The 17,544-nt window shown below is 47.2% G+C and overlaps 1 protein-coding gene across 9 annotated transcripts in view; it reads left to right on the top strand.

Moving 5' to 3' along the window:
• Nucleotides 1-17,544, top strand: part of LOC115142937 (pleckstrin homology domain-containing family A member 6-like) — a 180,060-nt gene that overhangs the window by 89,146 nt on the left and 73,370 nt on the right. For all 9 annotated transcript variants that reach the window (XM_029682819.2, XM_029682818.2, XM_065001727.1 and 6 more), the window contains one exon: nt 2,596-2,679. Coding sequence is in view for 6 of the 9 variants with exons in the window: in XM_029682817.2 (XP_029538677.2) it covers nt 2,596-2,679 (84 nt within the window). In the remaining 3 variants the exon portion in view is untranslated. The remainder of the gene's footprint in view (nt 1-2,595; nt 2,680-17,544) is intronic.

Below are 17,544 nucleotides of genomic sequence, written 5' to 3'. Positions count from 1 at the left end.
TCCCTTTGGTGTCAGGAGGTGCATGCCTTCTGCCTGACTGTGCTCTTGGCTGGCCACCATCATCCTCTCTACCTATCACTGCGTGTGTGAGTTTGTTTGTGTATGTGTGTGTGTCAAGTGTGTGTGTGCACACGTGTGAGTGCCCAGTGTGTGTCCAGTGTGTGTGTGTGTGTGTCTGTGTGTGCAAATGAGTATGGTTGTGTGTGTGTGTGAGAAGGAGGATACACAGACTCTCTGCATGGCAGAGTCTGGGCCAGATGCCACACACATATTATCATCCAGTAGTGCGTAGAGCCAGAGCCAGAGAGAGAGACAGGCTGTGGGGGTGGAGGTGTTCGGCCCTGCCTTACATAGAGCGTTGTTCTTCAACCCTGGTTCTGGAGACCCCCAGGGTGGTCGGGCTTTAGTTCCAACCCAGCACCAAAACATCTGATTCAACTAATAAACTAATCATCAAGTCGTTGACTAGCTGAATCAGATGCTTTCAGTGCTGGAACAAAAGCTTGCACAAGCTCTGGCTCTAGGAACAGTGCCTTAGTGTAGTGTACGGCAAAAGACTACCATACAGTATGCTGTCTGTCCTCGTTAAAGGGTCAAGGCCCTATCTAGTGATTTCTAAAACCTGAAACTTGGACCTGCTATCTACAACCTAAAATGGTTCTTTGGCAGTCCCCATAGGAGGACCCTTTGAAGAATCCTTTGTGGTTCCAGGTAGAACCCGTTTGGGGTCCATGTAAAACCCTTTCCACAGAGGGTCCTACATGGAACCCAACATAGTTCTACTTGGAACCAAAAAGGGTTCTCCTACTGGGACAGCCGAAGAACCCTTTTGGAACCCTTTTTTTAAGAGTCTAGGTGGATCCCTGGGGCTATGCCATGGACCATCATTGATCCTCACAGTCTTCCTATGTCCTTACTCTGTGTCTTTGGCCTACAATATGTGTCCTCTTAGGCTGTAAAACTACTAGGCTGGCTTTCCTAAGCCTTGGATGAGTAAAGAGAGAAGCTTTCAGATCATGGACTAGTACAAAACTCTGAAAAAATGGTGCAATCTAGAACCAAATAGGGTTCTTCAGCTGTCCTCATAGGATAACTCTTTGAAGGACCCTTTTTGGCTCCAGGTAGAACCCTTTTGGTTGCAGGTGTAACCCTTTTGGGTACCATGTAGAACCCTTTCCACAGAGGGTTCTACATGGAACCCAAAATAGTATTATCTGGAACCAAAAGGGGTCATCCTATGAGGACAGCCGCAGAACCCTTTTGGAACCCTTTTCTCCCAAGAGTATAGTATATCTATAGGTAAGAAGGGTGTTTTCCCCTAAACATCTTTCTGACTTCAGGCCTTTCCTCCTGTCCTAACAATCTTACCATCCCCTCCTTTGATAAGGCCCTCATGTCTGCAGTCTGTCTTTCAGACTAGCAGCAGGGGAATCCCACAGTCAGCTTTGAGCACACTCCTGTGTGTTTTGCAAATCCGCTTAAGAAACCGTCCCTGAGATCAAAGGTTATTCACTGTTATCTTTCACTATACAAAGCCCCGTCAGTTTAACTCCCGTAATTGTACATCTGTGTACAAGATGTGTGTGTGAGCAGGTATGTTTTGTCTGTATATGCATGTATGATGTGAGTGTGCACAGGTATGCAATGTAAGTATCTTCATGACTATACACGACCGGGTGATTAGGGGTTTTCATGTGTTTGTGTCAGTGGTGGCTGGTGGGCAGAGATAAAATGAGAACAGGCTCATTGTAATGACTGGGATGGAATAAATTAAATTGTGCAATAATTGTCTTGAGTATCTTTCCATCCATTCCAGTCCCACCGTTACGATGAGCCTGTCCTCCTAAACCTACGCCCTCTAGCCTCCTCTGGTTTGTGTTAATGCCAGTGAACCAGGTTGTGTTTGCAATGAATCCAGTCTACAGTGGGATTGATGAGATGGAATATCGAATAGAGTCTAGTATAGCTCTGGTGAGGAGAAGGGGAGGCAGGGTACCACACTGCACCACTCCACCTATAAAACCACAGCTATTTACGACTGGTTAGATTACACTGTGCAGCAGAAACAGGAAAGACATGCACACACCAGCCCTTGCCTCGGCCCGCAGCGGGTGTAAAATCAATAGCAGGGAAGGGACACCGACACACAGATCACAGGAACACTTGTACATCCAGACAAACAGAGAAAGCCACACCACTCCAGACATGGACCTATTCCCTACATAGTCTGTCTAACTGAGTGCAGACATAATGTTTTAGCCTGCTGTCTGATGGACAGAGGAGCTGAGGGAGAACTCATGTTGTGGTGTTGTTTCTTGATCATCTCGATCGTCTTGACCATCGTGTGGTTGAATAGGACCCTGATTGACCACCATGTCATGTTGACCACTCACCACACACTGATTCTGGATCAGTAACTAATCACCTCTGTTGATAATGAAACTGTTCTGGTTGCTGAGGTGCTGTGTTGCTGCTGTGATGTCAGCGATCAACAGATCAGCCATCGATCAGCTGCGCTCATCATGTCTGACAGCTAGACAGCATGGATCTCCACCAAAAATGGCCTTCTTTCTTTCTTTTTCTCCTCCTCTCCAGCCAAAATGACCCGAGCGGCCCAGCTGGACATCCAGTGATCCAGATCCAGCTGAAAGAGACCGGACCAATTCACACCTACATAACGTGAGTGCAACATTAATCTTACTTTAATACAACCATACCCTAAGTAAACTTGGACCACTACATGATTGCCTGACGTGAGTACAAGCCAATTAAAATCTTATTATAAACTAATCTTAACCTTAAAGGGATAGTTTGAGATTTTGGCAATTCTGCTTACCCAGTGTCAGATGAACTCATGGATACCATTTTTATGTCTCTGCGTGTAGTTTGAAGGACATTGAAGGTTGTTTCTGGAGCGATTGCTAACTAGTGTTAGCGCAATGAATGGAAGTCTATGGGATCAGCTAGCATTAGGGAAATAAGAGTAGAAAATGTCGAAAAAAGGGCTTACTGTCCAAATCTTAAACTATTCCGTTAAACCAACATAACCCTAATCAGACAATTACACAAATACTTGACAAGAGTACAATCCAAACTCAACCTTAATCCAACTTTACCCTAACCTAAACTGAACCGATACACACATACCGGAGTCCTGACGTGACTACCCCCCAATCGTAACCTTAATACAACCTTATTTAGTGTTGCTGTATTCAGAAGAATGAACAAAACATCCCTTTCACTCAGCTTTACAGCCGACCTGACACTATAGCCTGACACCAGACAAGAGAACACATCATTGTGTCATGCACACAGACAAATGGGCTGTGATATAGGAGAGGAGGAGACAGTGTGTGTGTGACAGAGGGAACACTCTTAGAACAAATGGTTCCAAAAGGGTTCTCCGGCTTTCCCCATAGAATAAAAAAAAATTGTTTCCAGGTAGAATCCTTTTTGGTTTAAGCTGGAAACAAAAGGGTTCTTCAAAGGGTTCCCCTATTGGGATTGCCAAAGAACCCTTTTAGGTTCTAGATAGAACCTTTTGTAGAGAGATGGAATATAGTAGCAGGTTTTCACTGAGTCCCTTTGATCACACCTGTCACTATGAGGTTTGTCACACGGTCTCTACACGGGTATGCACAGTGGTAGAAAAAGTGCCCAAATGTCATACTTGAGTAAAAGTAAAGATATCTTATCATTAGACAATTACTCAAGTAAAAGTGAAAGTCACCCAGTAAAATACTACTTTGGTAAATGTCTAAATGTACTTGGTTTTAAATATACTTAAGTATCTCGAGTAAATGTAATTGCTAATGAACTCAGCAAAAAAAAATAAACGTCCTCTCACTGTCAAGTGCTTTAATTTTCAGCAAACTTAACATGTGTGAATATTTGTATGAACATAACAAGATTCAACAACTGAGACAAACTGAACAAGTTCCACAGACGTGTGACGAACAGAAATGGAATAATGTGTCCCTGAAGAAAGGGGGGGTCAAAATCAAAAGTAACAGTCGGTATCTGGTGTGGCCACCAGCTGCATTAAGTACTGCAGTGAATCTCTTCCTCATGGACTGCAACAGATATGCCAGTTCTTGCTTTGAGATGTTACCCCACTCTTTCACCAAAGCACCTGCAAGTTTCTGGACATTTCTGGAGGGAATGGCCCTAGCCCTCACCCTCTGATCCAACAGGTCCCAGATGTGCTCAATGGGATTGAGATCCGGGCTCTTCGCTGGCCATGGCAGAACACTGACATTCCTGTCTTGCAGGGAATCATGCACAGAATGAGAAGGATGGCTGGTGGCATTGTCATGCTGGAGGGTCATGTCAGGATGAGCCTGCAGGAAGGGTACCACATGAGGGAGGAGGATGTCTTCCCTGTAACGCACAGTGTTGAGATTGCCTGTAATGACAACAAACTCAGTCCGATGATGCTGTGAAACACTACCCCAGACCATGACAGACCCTCCACCTCCGAATCGATCCCACTCCAGAGTACAGGCCTCGATGTAACGCTCATTCCTTCGACGATAAACGCGAATCCGACCATCACCCTTGGTGAGACAAAACCGCGACCTTTCACTGAAAAGCACTGTTTGCCAGTCCTGTCTGGTCCAGCGACGGTGGGTTTGTGCTCATAGGCGACGCTGTTGCTGGTGATGTCTGGTGAGGACCTGCCTTACAACAGGCCTACAAGCCCTCAGTCCAGCCTCTCTCAGCCTATTGCGGACAGTCTGAGCACTGAAGGAGGGATTGTGCATTCCTGGTGTAACTCAGGCAGTTGTTATTGCCATCCTGTACCTGTCCCGCAGGTGTGATGTTCGGATGCACCAATCCTGTGCAGGTGTTGTTACACGTGGTCTGCCACTGTGAGGACGATCAGCTGTCTGTCCTGTCTCCCTGTAGCTCTGTCTTAGGCGTCTCACAGTCTCACATTGCAATTTATTGCCCTGGCCACATCTGCAGTCCTCATGCCTCCTTGCAGCATGCCTAAGGCACATTCACGCAGATGAGCAAGGACCATGGGCATGTTTCTTTTGGTGTTTTTTAGAGTCAGTAGAAAGGCCCCTTAGTGTCCTACGTTTTCATAACTGTGACCTTAATTGCCTACCGTATGTAAGCTGTTAGTGTCTTAATGACACAGGTGCATGTTCATTAATTGTTTATGGTTCATTGAGTTTATATAATTAAGTATAGGGATGACCAGAGATGTTCTCTTGATAAGTGCATGAATTTGACAATTTTCCTGTCCTGCTAGCCATTCAAAATTGAATTTTGTGTGTCAGGGAAAATGTATGGAGTAAAAAGTACATTATTTTCTTTTGGAATGTAAGTGAAGTAAAAGTAAAAGTTGTCAAAAATATAAATAGTAAAGTACAGATATCCCCAAAAATTAATTAAGTAGTACTTTAAAGTATTTTTACTTAAGTACTTTACACCACTGGAAAAACACAGTGCAATTGTTACAGGAAAGCACTTGAGCTGATGTGACCCAGCAATCTGCTCATAGGCAGAGAACTGGCGTCTGCTTACTGTCAAACTGTGTGTGTGCGTTCGGGTTACTCGAGCTTATCCAAAAAGCTGGCACAAGAAAAGACATTAAGGACCATGACATTGAGACCAACACCACCCATCCCCCCTGCTCATTCCCCCCACACACACTCACAGAACACATAACACACTTCATACACTCACACATTGCAACACTGTTTTGCTGCTAGCATATGGGATGCAGGCTCCTATTGGATTTTTAGGCTGGTATTATAACATTTATACCAATAATTACACATTCCTGTCAGGAAGATAAATGCCCTGGTGGTGTTAAGACAATACTCCCACCCCCTTCATATTCTGTTTCTCCACCACAATCAATTCTGTATCGAGCTGATGATGCATTGGACATTAATAAGATATGATGGTGCCAGTAAAGAGGCAGGGTTTTACAGCAAGTTATTGTTCAAAGCTACAATATAGAATACTGTAGCTAAACGTTACAATGGGGATATTTACAATATACAGTATTTACCGTCAGTTTGATAGGGGATTTGATGGCACTCTTTTACAGCAAAAACCTGAGGAGGAGCTGAATTGGAAGGGAAATGGTTAAGTGATTGAACTGGAAGTAGTTTAAAGGGTTAGTTTGGAAACGTAGTCAGGACACTGCAGTGTGAACACCTCTACTCTCATGTTAATTGTCTTGGAATCTGGGTGAGGAGGGGTGCTGTGGGATTATTTCAAACACTCTCACTTGGCAAAAAGGCTCAATATCAGGGGATATCTGTATCTCTATATATCTGGATATGTGACATTTTATTAGATAAAAGGAGTAGACATGCTCTAGATACACAAGTTGTCACGTTTCAGGTAAGACCCAAATGCAGACTGTGTTGAAGTAACAATGTTTATTACAGCAACAGGGGCAGGCAAATGACAGGTCAAGGCAGGCAGGTGTTGATAATCCAGAGTAGTGGGGCAAAGGTACAGGACGGCAGGCAGGCTCAGGGTCAGGTCAGCCAGAGGTCGGTAATCTAGCTGAGAGACAACACCGGTTGACTTGACAAACAAGACGAACTGGCCACAGACAAACAGAGAACACAGGTATAAGTACCCAAGGGATAATGGCGAAGATGGGCGACACCTAGAGGGGGTGGAGACAAGCACAAGGACAGGTGAAACAGATCAGGGCATGACAGTACCCCCCCCCCCCTCTAGGGACGCCACCTGCCGTCCTACTTGGACGCATACCTGGTTGAGCGGGGTGTCAGCGTTGGAATTCAGAGATGAGGCCTGGGTCCAGGATGTCCCTTGCTGAGACCCAGCACCTCTCCTCCGGGCCATAACCCTCCCAGTCAACCAGGTACTGGAATCCCCTGTCCCGAGGTCGAACTTTCAGGAGCCTTCTCACCTTATACCTTAGTTGGTCATTGATGAGACAAGAGAGAGGGGTGGGCCTGGAAACAGGAGACAAATGGCTGTGAGAGATGGGTTTATATCTAGACACATGAAAAGTAGGAAGTATACGGAGGGTACGGGGCAACAGAGGATGAACAGCAGAGGGGCTAATGATTTTGGAGCAGGGGGGAAAGGTCTCGGCTTCCGGGAGTGTAGCCGCGGGGCTATAGTGGCGTGCCAGCGCATTCCGTTTAACATCCTTGGGTACAGGTTGGTGTTGTGGAAGCGAAGTGGCCCGTGCCTTACTGAACCCCTCCCTGGGGTCTTGGTCCTCTGTGGGAATGGCGGAGAGGGGCAATTTCCAAGCCTCCAGGAAGATGTCCCGGGGCAGGCAGAGCTGATTTCAGGCAATGAGCGTGGCTCCGGCTCCAGCCCACGATGGCATCAGTGGACCAGTCAATCGAGGGATTGTGTCGCTAGAGCCAAGAGAATCCCAATACCACTTAATGACCGGCAGCACCACAATACAGACAACTCTGGGTGTGAAGTCTGCGTACACATTCGGCTGGAGACAGCCCTGCCGAGCTGCATCGCCTCGGGAAGAGGTAAATCGGCAGACTCCGGAGGCTCTTGGAGGAACTCTGGTAAGCTCGGATCCTCTCAGAGGCGTAGACACTGGCGACTTCCAGAGTTCATCAGATGCAAGGTGGGATCCTTGAGTGAGCATTTGGGACCGCAATCAGACCCCTTCTCCCTCCTACGCTCCCGTGGCCGTCCATCGATCTGGATGGTCAAAGCATTGAGTGCGTTGAGATCCGTCCGTAGTTCCAGGGCTGCAAGTCCGTCCTTCCTCTGATAATCCGTGCAGGAACATGTCGAACAGCGCTTCCGGGTTCCAGGCACCCTCCGCTGCTAGCGTGCGGAAATCCACTGCATAGTCTGCCACACTGAGGGAGTCCTGCCGAAGCTGGAATAACTTCCGGGCAGCCTCTCTTCCGGACATCTGAGCCTCATAAACCTTTCTCACCTCCGCCATGCATACCTCCAGACTGAGGCAGAGGGTGAATTGTTGCTCCCACACCGCTGTGGCCCAGGCAAGTGCCCTCCCGGACATCAGCATAATAATGTACGCTATCCTCGAACAGTCCGAGTGGAACGAAGAAGGCTGCAGCTCAAAAATGAGGGCGCACTGGGAGAGAAAGGCCTGGCAGGTTCTGGAATATCCATCGTAGTGCTCTGGGTGAGGTATGCGGGGTTCCCGGAGAACCGGGGTGACAGCACTGCTACCAGCCGGGTAACTGAGGGGCTGGGAGGTTACCATCGTGGTAGGGTGCCTCGTAGGCAACCCACTGAATTGTTTCCGTAATGCATCCAATGCTAGGTCGTGAAGTTCGGCCACGTCCTGGAACCCTTCCATCAGACCGCGAAGCAATTCCTTGTGCTTATCAATGGTGGCTCCTTATGAGGAGGTGGCATTGCGGAGCTGGTCCAAGTCTGCTGGGTCAGTCATGGCCAGTTCGTACTATTATGTTTCAGGTAAGACCCAAATGCAGACTGTGTTGAAGTAACAATGTTTATTACAGCAACAGGGGCAGGCAAACGACAGGTCAAGGCAGGCAGGGGTCGATAACCCAGAGTAGGGTCAAAGGTACAGAACTGCAGGTAGGCTCAGGGGCAGGCAGAGTGGTCAGGCAGGCGGCTCAGCGTCAGGACAGGCAAGGGACAAAACCAGGAGGGCGAGAAAAAGAGAGACTGGGGAAAAGCAGGAGCTGAGACAAAATGCTGGCCACAGACAAACACAGATATAAGTACCCAATGGATAATGGGCGACACCTGGAGTGGGGTGGAGACAAGCACAAGGGAAACAGATCAGGGCATGACACATGTCCTTAATTGTTTTATTTTATGTTTTACCTTTATTTAACTAGGCAAGTCAGTTAGGAACAAATTGTTATTTTCAATGACGGTCTAGGAAAAGTGGGTTAACTGCCTTGTTCAGGGGCAGAATGACAGATTTTTACCAGATTTTTACCTCAGCTCAGGGATTTAACCTTGCAACCTTTCGGTTACTAGTCCAACGCTCTAACCATAGGCTACCCTGCCGCCCCAATTGTATATTTCTCCATATACGTACATCTAATCCGGACCTCAGAAATCTCCCTGCTGCCGTATGAGTCCAGGGAGATATCTGGGGTGATATCCCTTCAAGGCATGCCCCTGATGCGAGTGCATCCGCTTATATATTTTTTTGACTATTTTTAACTCCGGAAAAGGTATGTGTCAACATGCTGACATATCTAAGCCTTTATACTTAGACATGAACATATCCATATATTTTAAGAAATGTATAATTTATGTTGTCATTAACTGATCTTTTATGGATCCATATAAGAAAAGAATAATCATAATCTCAGTAGATATACTTACATGATATGTAATATTCATCCTCCGCATGTCTGATCGAAAATTGGCTAAATCCAATGACTGATCAATGTCCAGAGGCCAAAGTATTTGACCTGTTCAGGAGCTGAAAATCATTGTGCTTCTTCTCACATGAAGGTGACATAACTGAGCATACATTTGCACCATATTCAGTACATCGTCATATTTAATCCAAAGCACATCTCTGCTATGTCTTTAAAAAAAATGCAGCATAGCAAATCCAGAGCTCCAATCAGAACATGTTTTCTGTAAAGATGCAAACGTAGGCCAATCTTTGCTAAAAAATGCATTTTATTTTATTTTTAAATAAAAGTTGCACACTCTCAATACCCCTGCCTGCCCTGTTTGTTATGGATGATGGATGTGATCGAAATCTAATCTAATCCAATAGAATGGTATTGGTCGCGTAAACATGGTTAGTAGATGTTATTGCGAGTGTAGCAAAATGCTTGTGCTTCTAGTTTGCGACAGTGCAGCAATATCAAAAAGCAATCTAACAATTTCACAAAAACTACCTAATACATGCACATCTAACTAAAGGGATGGAATAAGAATATGTACATATACATATATGGATGAGAGATGGCCGTGCGGCATAGGCTAGATGCAATAGACGGTATAAAATACAGTATATACATATGGGATGAGTAATGCAAGATATGTAAACATCATTATTAAAGTGTTAAAGTGGCATTAATAGAGATCCATTTGTTTGAGTGACCAATGATTTCAAGTCTGGATGTAGGCAGTAGCCTCTCTGTGTAAGTGATGGCTGTTCAACAGTCTGATGGCCTTGAGATAGAAGCTATTTTCAGTCTTATGTTGCAAAATTTGAAATTGTGTTTTTTACGTTGGATGAAAGTACAGACTCAGAGCTACAAAATGAAAAATCATACACGGCAGTTGAAAAGTAATTCTGCTTTGAGAAAATGGCCCTTGTATGTTTTGGTACACCTACTGGAGAACTCTTTTATGTCTTTACCCATTCAGCATCATTCCTACCCTCTTAAGCCTTTGCCCCCCCATCTCTTTAATGATTTACATGTAAGGCCATGTGCTAAACAGAGTGAGGTAGCGTAGTTCACATTTTCATGAAGTACAATAGATGACAGTAATCACCCCCAGACACACCTGGATAACTTGATGGGTCATGTAATAATCTGGTGAAGTGGAATCTTTTCTTTTGTTTAGACATGTAGCTCGCTAAACAATGAACCATAATCCCAAACCATACTACTTTCAATACAAAACTGATTGGCATAGCTTGCCACCTTGCATTAAATGTTGTAGTATGAATCTGCATAAATTTAGCTAGCTAACATTAGGCTATAACTAGCAATGCAAATGGATTTCTGAGATACAAATAATATTACTACACAAATCATACACTTAGCATTAGCTAGAGAGCCATCCAGCTAACATTACCTAGCTAGCTAACAGTACGTTTTAACTTGCAATGAAAATGACTTTTTGACAAAATTAGAAATGTATAATATCTGAAAATATAGCTAGAGTCTTACCCGTATAAATGGATGAACGCTTCACGGTAGACTGGAATCCCTTTAACTAAGTAAGACGTCCTGTGTCATTTTAGTTTTGTTTGAACAGCTTGCTTGGACCGTTGTGTAAAGTCACTCCAGTTTACATTGACAATGTGCAATGCCATGAGAATCATCATCTTTCTTCCTCTCTGTCAGATATGCAATCAAACACCAGAATGTTCTCCTTCTGTAACGCCCGGGGTGTAGTGGAGGAAGAAGTCAGGCGCAGGAAGCAGAGAGTTCAGGGTAGCGCTACTTTTAATACACCACAACGGTGAAATGACGCCAACCCAAACCAAACGCCCCAAACACGGGGAATTTAAACAGTCCAGCAAAATATACACACACACGGGCAACTGTGACCTACAGCCGTGTACACACGTACACTGAAAATAATCCCGCACAACTAGCAGGCAGGCAGGCCGGCTGGTAAATAAAGCCCAACCAATTATCCTAAACTAAACACAGGTGCAACTAATAAACAGAAAAGGGGGAAAAGGGATCAGTGGCAGCTAGTAGGCCGGTGACGACGACCGCCGAGCGACACCCAAACAGGAAGGGGAGCCACCTTCGGTAGGAGTCATGACAGTACCCCCCCTGACGCACGGCTCCCGCAGCACGCTGACACCGGCCTCGAGGGCGACCTGGAGGGCGAGGCGAAAGGGCGATCCGGATGGAGGCGATGGAAATCCCTCAACAGTGACGGATCCAAGATGTCCCCCACCGGTACCCAGGACCTCTCCTCCGGACCGTACCCCTCCCAGTCCACGAGGTACTGCAGGCCCCTCACCTGGCATCTCGTGTCCAGAATGGCCCGTATCGTGTACGCCGGGGACCCCTCGATGTCCAGAGGGGGCGGAGGGACCTCCGGAACCTCACTGTCCTGCATGGGACCAGCTACCACCAGCCTGAGGAGAGACACATGAAACAAGGGGTTAATGCAATAATAGGAAGGGAGTTGTAATCTATAACACACCTCGTTTATCCTCCTCAGGACTTTGAAGGGCCCCACACACTGCGGCCCCAGCTTCCGGCAGGGCAAGCGGAGGGGTAGGTTTCGGGTCGAGAGCCAGACCCTGTCCCCCGGTACAAACACGGGGGCCTCACTGCGGTGGCGGTCAGCACTCCTTTTCTGCCGTCCATTGGCTTGTTTGAGGGATTCCTGGACGGCCTTCCAGGTCTCCTTGGAGCGCTGCACCCACTCCTCCACCGCAGGAGCCTCGGTCTGACTCGGATGCCAAGGTGCCAGGACCGGCTGGTATCCCAACACACACTGAAACGGAGATAGGTTCGTCGAGGAGTGACGGAGTGGTCTAGGTACGCCCATGGTCAGGCTGACCCAGACCCTCAGATGTTCCATGAACGCCCTCCATACCCGGGACGTGAACTGGGGACCCCGATCTGAGACAATGTTCTCCGGCACCCTGTAGTGCCGGAAGACGTGGGTAAATAACGCCTCCGCAGCCTGTAGGGCTGTAGGGAGACCGGACAACGGGAGGAGACGGCAGGACTTAGAAAACCGATCCACAACCACCAAAACCATAGTGTTCCCCTGAGACGGGGGAGATTGGTCAGGAAATCCACTGATAAGTGAGTCCATGGCCGTTGTGGAACGGGGAGGGGTTGTAACTTCCCTCTAGGAAGGTGCCTAGGAGCCTTACTCTGGGCGCACACCGAACAGGAAGAGACATAAACCCTAACGTCCCAAGCCAAGGTGGGCCACCAATACTTCCCCGGAGGCTCCGCACTGTCCTCGCCACCCCAGGATGACCCAAGGAGGGTAGGGTGTGAGCCCACTGAATTAGTTGGTCCCGAACACCAAGCGGCACGTACTTACGCCCAGCCGGACACTGAGGAGGCGCAGGCTCCGCCCGCATTACATTTCATTATAGTACAACGGTTTGATTTGTCTAATCTTAGCAATTTCTTCTTAGCTAGCTACATAGCCGTCTTTGTATCATAGATAATTGCGTAATTATCGTATTTCGTCGTCCTAACGCAGTCTACACTGCCCTGCAGCTAGCCAGCTGAGTCCACGTTAGCTAGTCCACCGAGATTAGCAGCACAACTAACACTCAACTGACTTGATTAGTGTAGTGTTAGCTAGCTACATAGTTGTCTTTGCTGTCTTCGTACCCAAGATAATTGTGTAGTTTAGAGTGTGTAGTTTTATGTCTTCCCTTAACATAGGAGACTCTGCTAGCTAGCCAACAGCTAGCCAACGTCTACCGAACAGAACTTCTGCACTCAACATTCCGGCGCATTTCACCGCTCCACAGGTAGTATCACATTTTTCATTTCATTACAGTACAACGGCTTGATTTGTTTGATCGTCCTAGCTACAAGCTGCTACATAGCCTTTGTATCATAGATAATTGCGTAATTATCGTATTTCCCCCCTGCAGCTAGCCAGCTAGCTAACGTCCACCGTTAGCTAGTCCACCGTCTACCGATTAGCAGCACAACTATTACACTCAACTGAACGACTTGATTAGTGTAGTGTTAGCTAGCTACATAGTTGTCTTTGCTGTCTTCGTACCCAAGATAATTGTGTAGTTTAGGTGTGTAGTTTTATGCCCTTAACATAGGAGACTCTGCTAGCTAGCCAACAGCTAGCCAACGTCTACCGAACAGAACTTCTGCACTCAACATTCTCGCATTTCGCTTCGCTCCACAGGTAGTATCACATTTTTCATTTCATTACAGTACAACGGCTTGATTTGTTTGATCGTAGCTAGCTACATAGCTAGCTACATAGCCGTCTTTGTATCAAAGATAATTGTGTAGTCTAGAGCGATTTCCCGCTAGCCAGCTATTGTCGTTCTTTTAACGAGTCCAATCAACACTGCTATACCACTGGCAGCACAGTAGAAACTATTACACTCAACGGAAGACTTGATTAGTGTAGTGTCAACAAGCAGCCAATGCCAGCTAGCCTACATAGTCAACAACGCAGCCTCTGCCAGCTAGCCTACTTCAGCAGTACTGTATAATTTTAATCATTTTAGTCAATAAGATTCTTGCTTATTTCTGAACACTCGGACGTGTAGTCCTTGTCATTCAATTTCCTTTGCATTAGAGCCTCTTGAAGCCTGTCAACTATGGTCTGTCTATCCCTGTTCTCTCCTCTCTGCACAGACCATACAAACGCTCCACACTTGGCTGCGGCCACCTAATCTGGTGGTCCCAGCTGCCCGAACGTGGAGTTCCAGGTCTCCGGATTCTGGAACTGCCGTCTGCGGATGAACAAGGCAGAGTTCATCTCCGCCTATGTCTCCCTCCAGTCCCTCGACTTCTTGGCACTGACGGAAACATGGATCACCACAGACAACACTGCTACTCCTACTGCTCTCTCTTCGTCTGCCCACGTGTTCTCGCACACCCCGAGAGCTTCTGGTCAGGGGGGTGGTGGCACCGGGATCCTCATCTCTCCCAAGTGGTCATTCTCTCTTTCTCCCCTTACCCATCTGTCTATCGCCTCCTTTGAATTCCATGCTGTCACAGTTACCAGCCCTTTCAAGCTTAACATCCTTATCATTTATCGCCCTCCAGGTTCCCTCGGAGAGTTCATCAATGAGCTTGATGCCTTGATAAGCTCCTTTCCTGAGGACGGCTCACCTCTCACAGTTCTGGGCGACTTTAACCTCCCCACGCACTCATTCCTCTCTGCCTCCTTCTTTCCACTCCTCTCCTCTTTTTGACCTCACCCTCTCACCTTCCCCCTACTCACAAGGCAGGAAATACGCTCGACCTCATCTTTACTAGATGCTGTTCTTCCACTAACCTCGTTGCAACTCCCTCTAAGTCTCCGACCACTACCTTGTATCCTTTTCCCTCTCGCTCTCATCCAACACTTCCCACACTGCCCCTACTCGGATGGTATCGCGCCTGTATCCCAACCTTCGCTCTCTCTCCCCGCTACTCTGTCCTCTTCCATCCTATCATCTCTTCCCTCTGCTCAAACCTTCTCCAACCTATCTCCTGATTCTGCCTCCTCAACCCTCCTCTCCTCCCTTTCTGCATCCTTTGACTCTCTATGTCCCCTATCCTCCAGGCCGGCTCGGTCCTCCCCTCCCGCTCCGTGGCTCGACGACTCATTGCGAGCTCACAGAACCTGGCCATAATCCTGGATAAACCTCCGGTAGTAATTTGCAAACCCCAAAAAGCGCTGCACCTACTTCACCGTGGTAGGGGTCGGCCAATTACGCATGGCCTTAATGCGGTCACACTCCATCACCACCCCCGAGGTGGAAATGCAATAACCCAGGAAGGAGACGGCTCGTTTGGAGAACACACACTTCTCAGCCTTGATGTATAGGTCATGCTCCAGCAGTCTACCAAGCACCTTGCGTACCAGAGACACATGCACGGTGCGGGTGGCGGAATAGATCAGTATATCATCGATATAGACAACCACGCCCTGCCCGTGCAGGTCCCTGAGAATCTTGTCTACAAAGGATTGAAAGACGCCTGGAGCATTCTTTAACCCATACGGCATGACGAGGTACTCATAGTGGCCCGATGTGGTACTAAACGCGGTTTTCCACTCGTCTCCCTCCTGAATACGCACCAGACTATACGCGCTCCTGAGATCCAGTTTTGTGAAAAACTGTGCTCCGTGAAATGATTCCACCACCGTAGCGATAAGAGGTAGTGGGTAACTAAACCCAACTGTGATGGCATTTAGACCTCTGTAATCAATGCACGGATGCAGACCTCCCTCCTTTTTCTTCACAAAAAATAAATTTGAGGAGACGGGTGAGATGGAGGGCCAAATGTAACCCTGCCCCAGAGATTCCGTGACATATGTCTCCATAGCCAATGTCTCCTCCTGGGACAATGGGTACACATGACTCTTGGGAAGCTGCGCAATCGATGAGGTGGTAATTTAGTCGCACTCTTCTTACTGAAAGGGATTGCCAAATCGGCATATTCAGGGGGAATGCGCACCGTGGAACCCTGGTCTGGACTCTCCACCGACGTGGCACCGATGGAAACTCCCAGACACCTTCCAGAACACTCCTCTGACCACCCCTGGAGAACCCCCTGTCTCCACGAAATCTTAGGATTGTGACTAGCCAGCCAGGGAATCCCCAGCACCACTGGAAACGCAGGCGAATCGATAATGAAGGGACTAATTCGCTCCCTATGATTCCCCTGCGTCACCATGTCCAATGGAACCGTGGCCTCCCTGACCCTAATAGCCGGCTATCTAGGGAGTGCACGAGGAAGGGAGAATCTATCGGCCTGGCTTGCAGTCAGGGTTCCAATTCATCCCAAAGGTGTTTGATGGGGTTGATATCAGGGCTCTATGCAGGCTTGTCACGTTCTTCCACACCGATCTTGACAAACCATTTCTGTATGGACCCCGCTTTGTGCACGGGGACATTGTCATGCTGAAACAGGAGAGGGCCTTCCTCAAACTGTTGCCATAAAGTTGGAAGCACAGAATCATCTAGAATGTCATTGTATGCTGTAGCGTTAAGATTTCCCTTCACTGGAACTAAGGGGCCTAGCCTGAACTATGAAAAACAGCCCCAGAACATTATTCCTCCTCCACCAAACTTTACAGTGGGCACTATGCATTGGGGCAGGTAGCGTTCTCCTGGCATCCGCCAAACCCAGATTCATCTGTCGGACTGCCAGATGGTGAAGCTTGATTCATCACTCCAGAGAACATGTTTCCACTGCTCCAGAGTCCAATGGCAACGAGCTTTACACCACACCACTTCAGCCGATGCTTGGCATTGCGCATGGTGATCTTAGGCTTGTGTGCAGTTGTTCGGCCATGGAAACCCATTTAATGAATCTCCCGACGAACAGTTCTTGTGCTGACGTTGCTTCCAGAGGCAGTTTTGAACTCAGTAGTGATTGTTGCATCCGAGGGCAAATGATTTTTATGCGCTTCAGCACTCGGCGGTCCCGTTCTGTGAGTTTGTGTGGCCTACCACTTAATTGAAGGCAGAAGTCGGGAGGTTGAAGTCGCCAAGTACAAAAAGTGATGAGCCATCATCAGCAAATTAGCTGATCAAGGTATCAAGCTCATTGAGAAACTCTCTAAGGGCAGCTGGTGGGCGATAGATGACAACAATATTAAGCTTGAGTGGACAAGTGACAGTGACCGCATGGAATTCAGATGAGGAGATGGACAGGTGAATGGGAGAAACAAGGAAATCTCCACTTAGGATAAATGAGCAGCCCTGTGCCATCACCAAGACGACCAGATGCTCTCCAACTATAAGGGAACACTTAGTCAGATTAAGAGAGAGCAGCTGGAGTATATGATTTCTGTATATGTTGTTGTTTTTGTAACTTTTTCTGTGCATCAGAGCTTCCAGTTTGTGTCTGCATCATGTGCATGGGCATATTTATGTACAGATGCTATTAAAAATGAATCACACATTAGCTTTGCTTACCTTGCTTATGCAAATAATCATGCTCTGCTCCCAATTACTGCACTTCCAAAGCCTACTGGACCAGAGAAAATGAGGGGAGGGGGAGAAAGTGAGATATAGGAAAAGAGAAAGATGGAAGGGGTAAGAGAATTTGATTGAGGAAGAAAGAGGTCAAGATCATGCGCAATAGAGATAGAAAGAGAGATGGTGCTATAGAGAGAGAGAGAGAGAGAGAGAGAGAGAGAGGAAGCTGGAGGAAGGAAAATAAACTG

The sequence above is a fragment of the Oncorhynchus nerka genome, linkage group LG15, assembly GCF_034236695.1.
Source record: "Oncorhynchus nerka isolate Pitt River linkage group LG15, Oner_Uvic_2.0, whole genome shotgun sequence".
Lineage (NCBI taxonomy): Eukaryota > Metazoa > Chordata > Actinopteri > Salmoniformes > Salmonidae > Oncorhynchus > Oncorhynchus nerka.
Note: the sequence above shows the minus strand (reverse complement) of the source record. Positions and strands in the feature narration are given on the sequence as shown.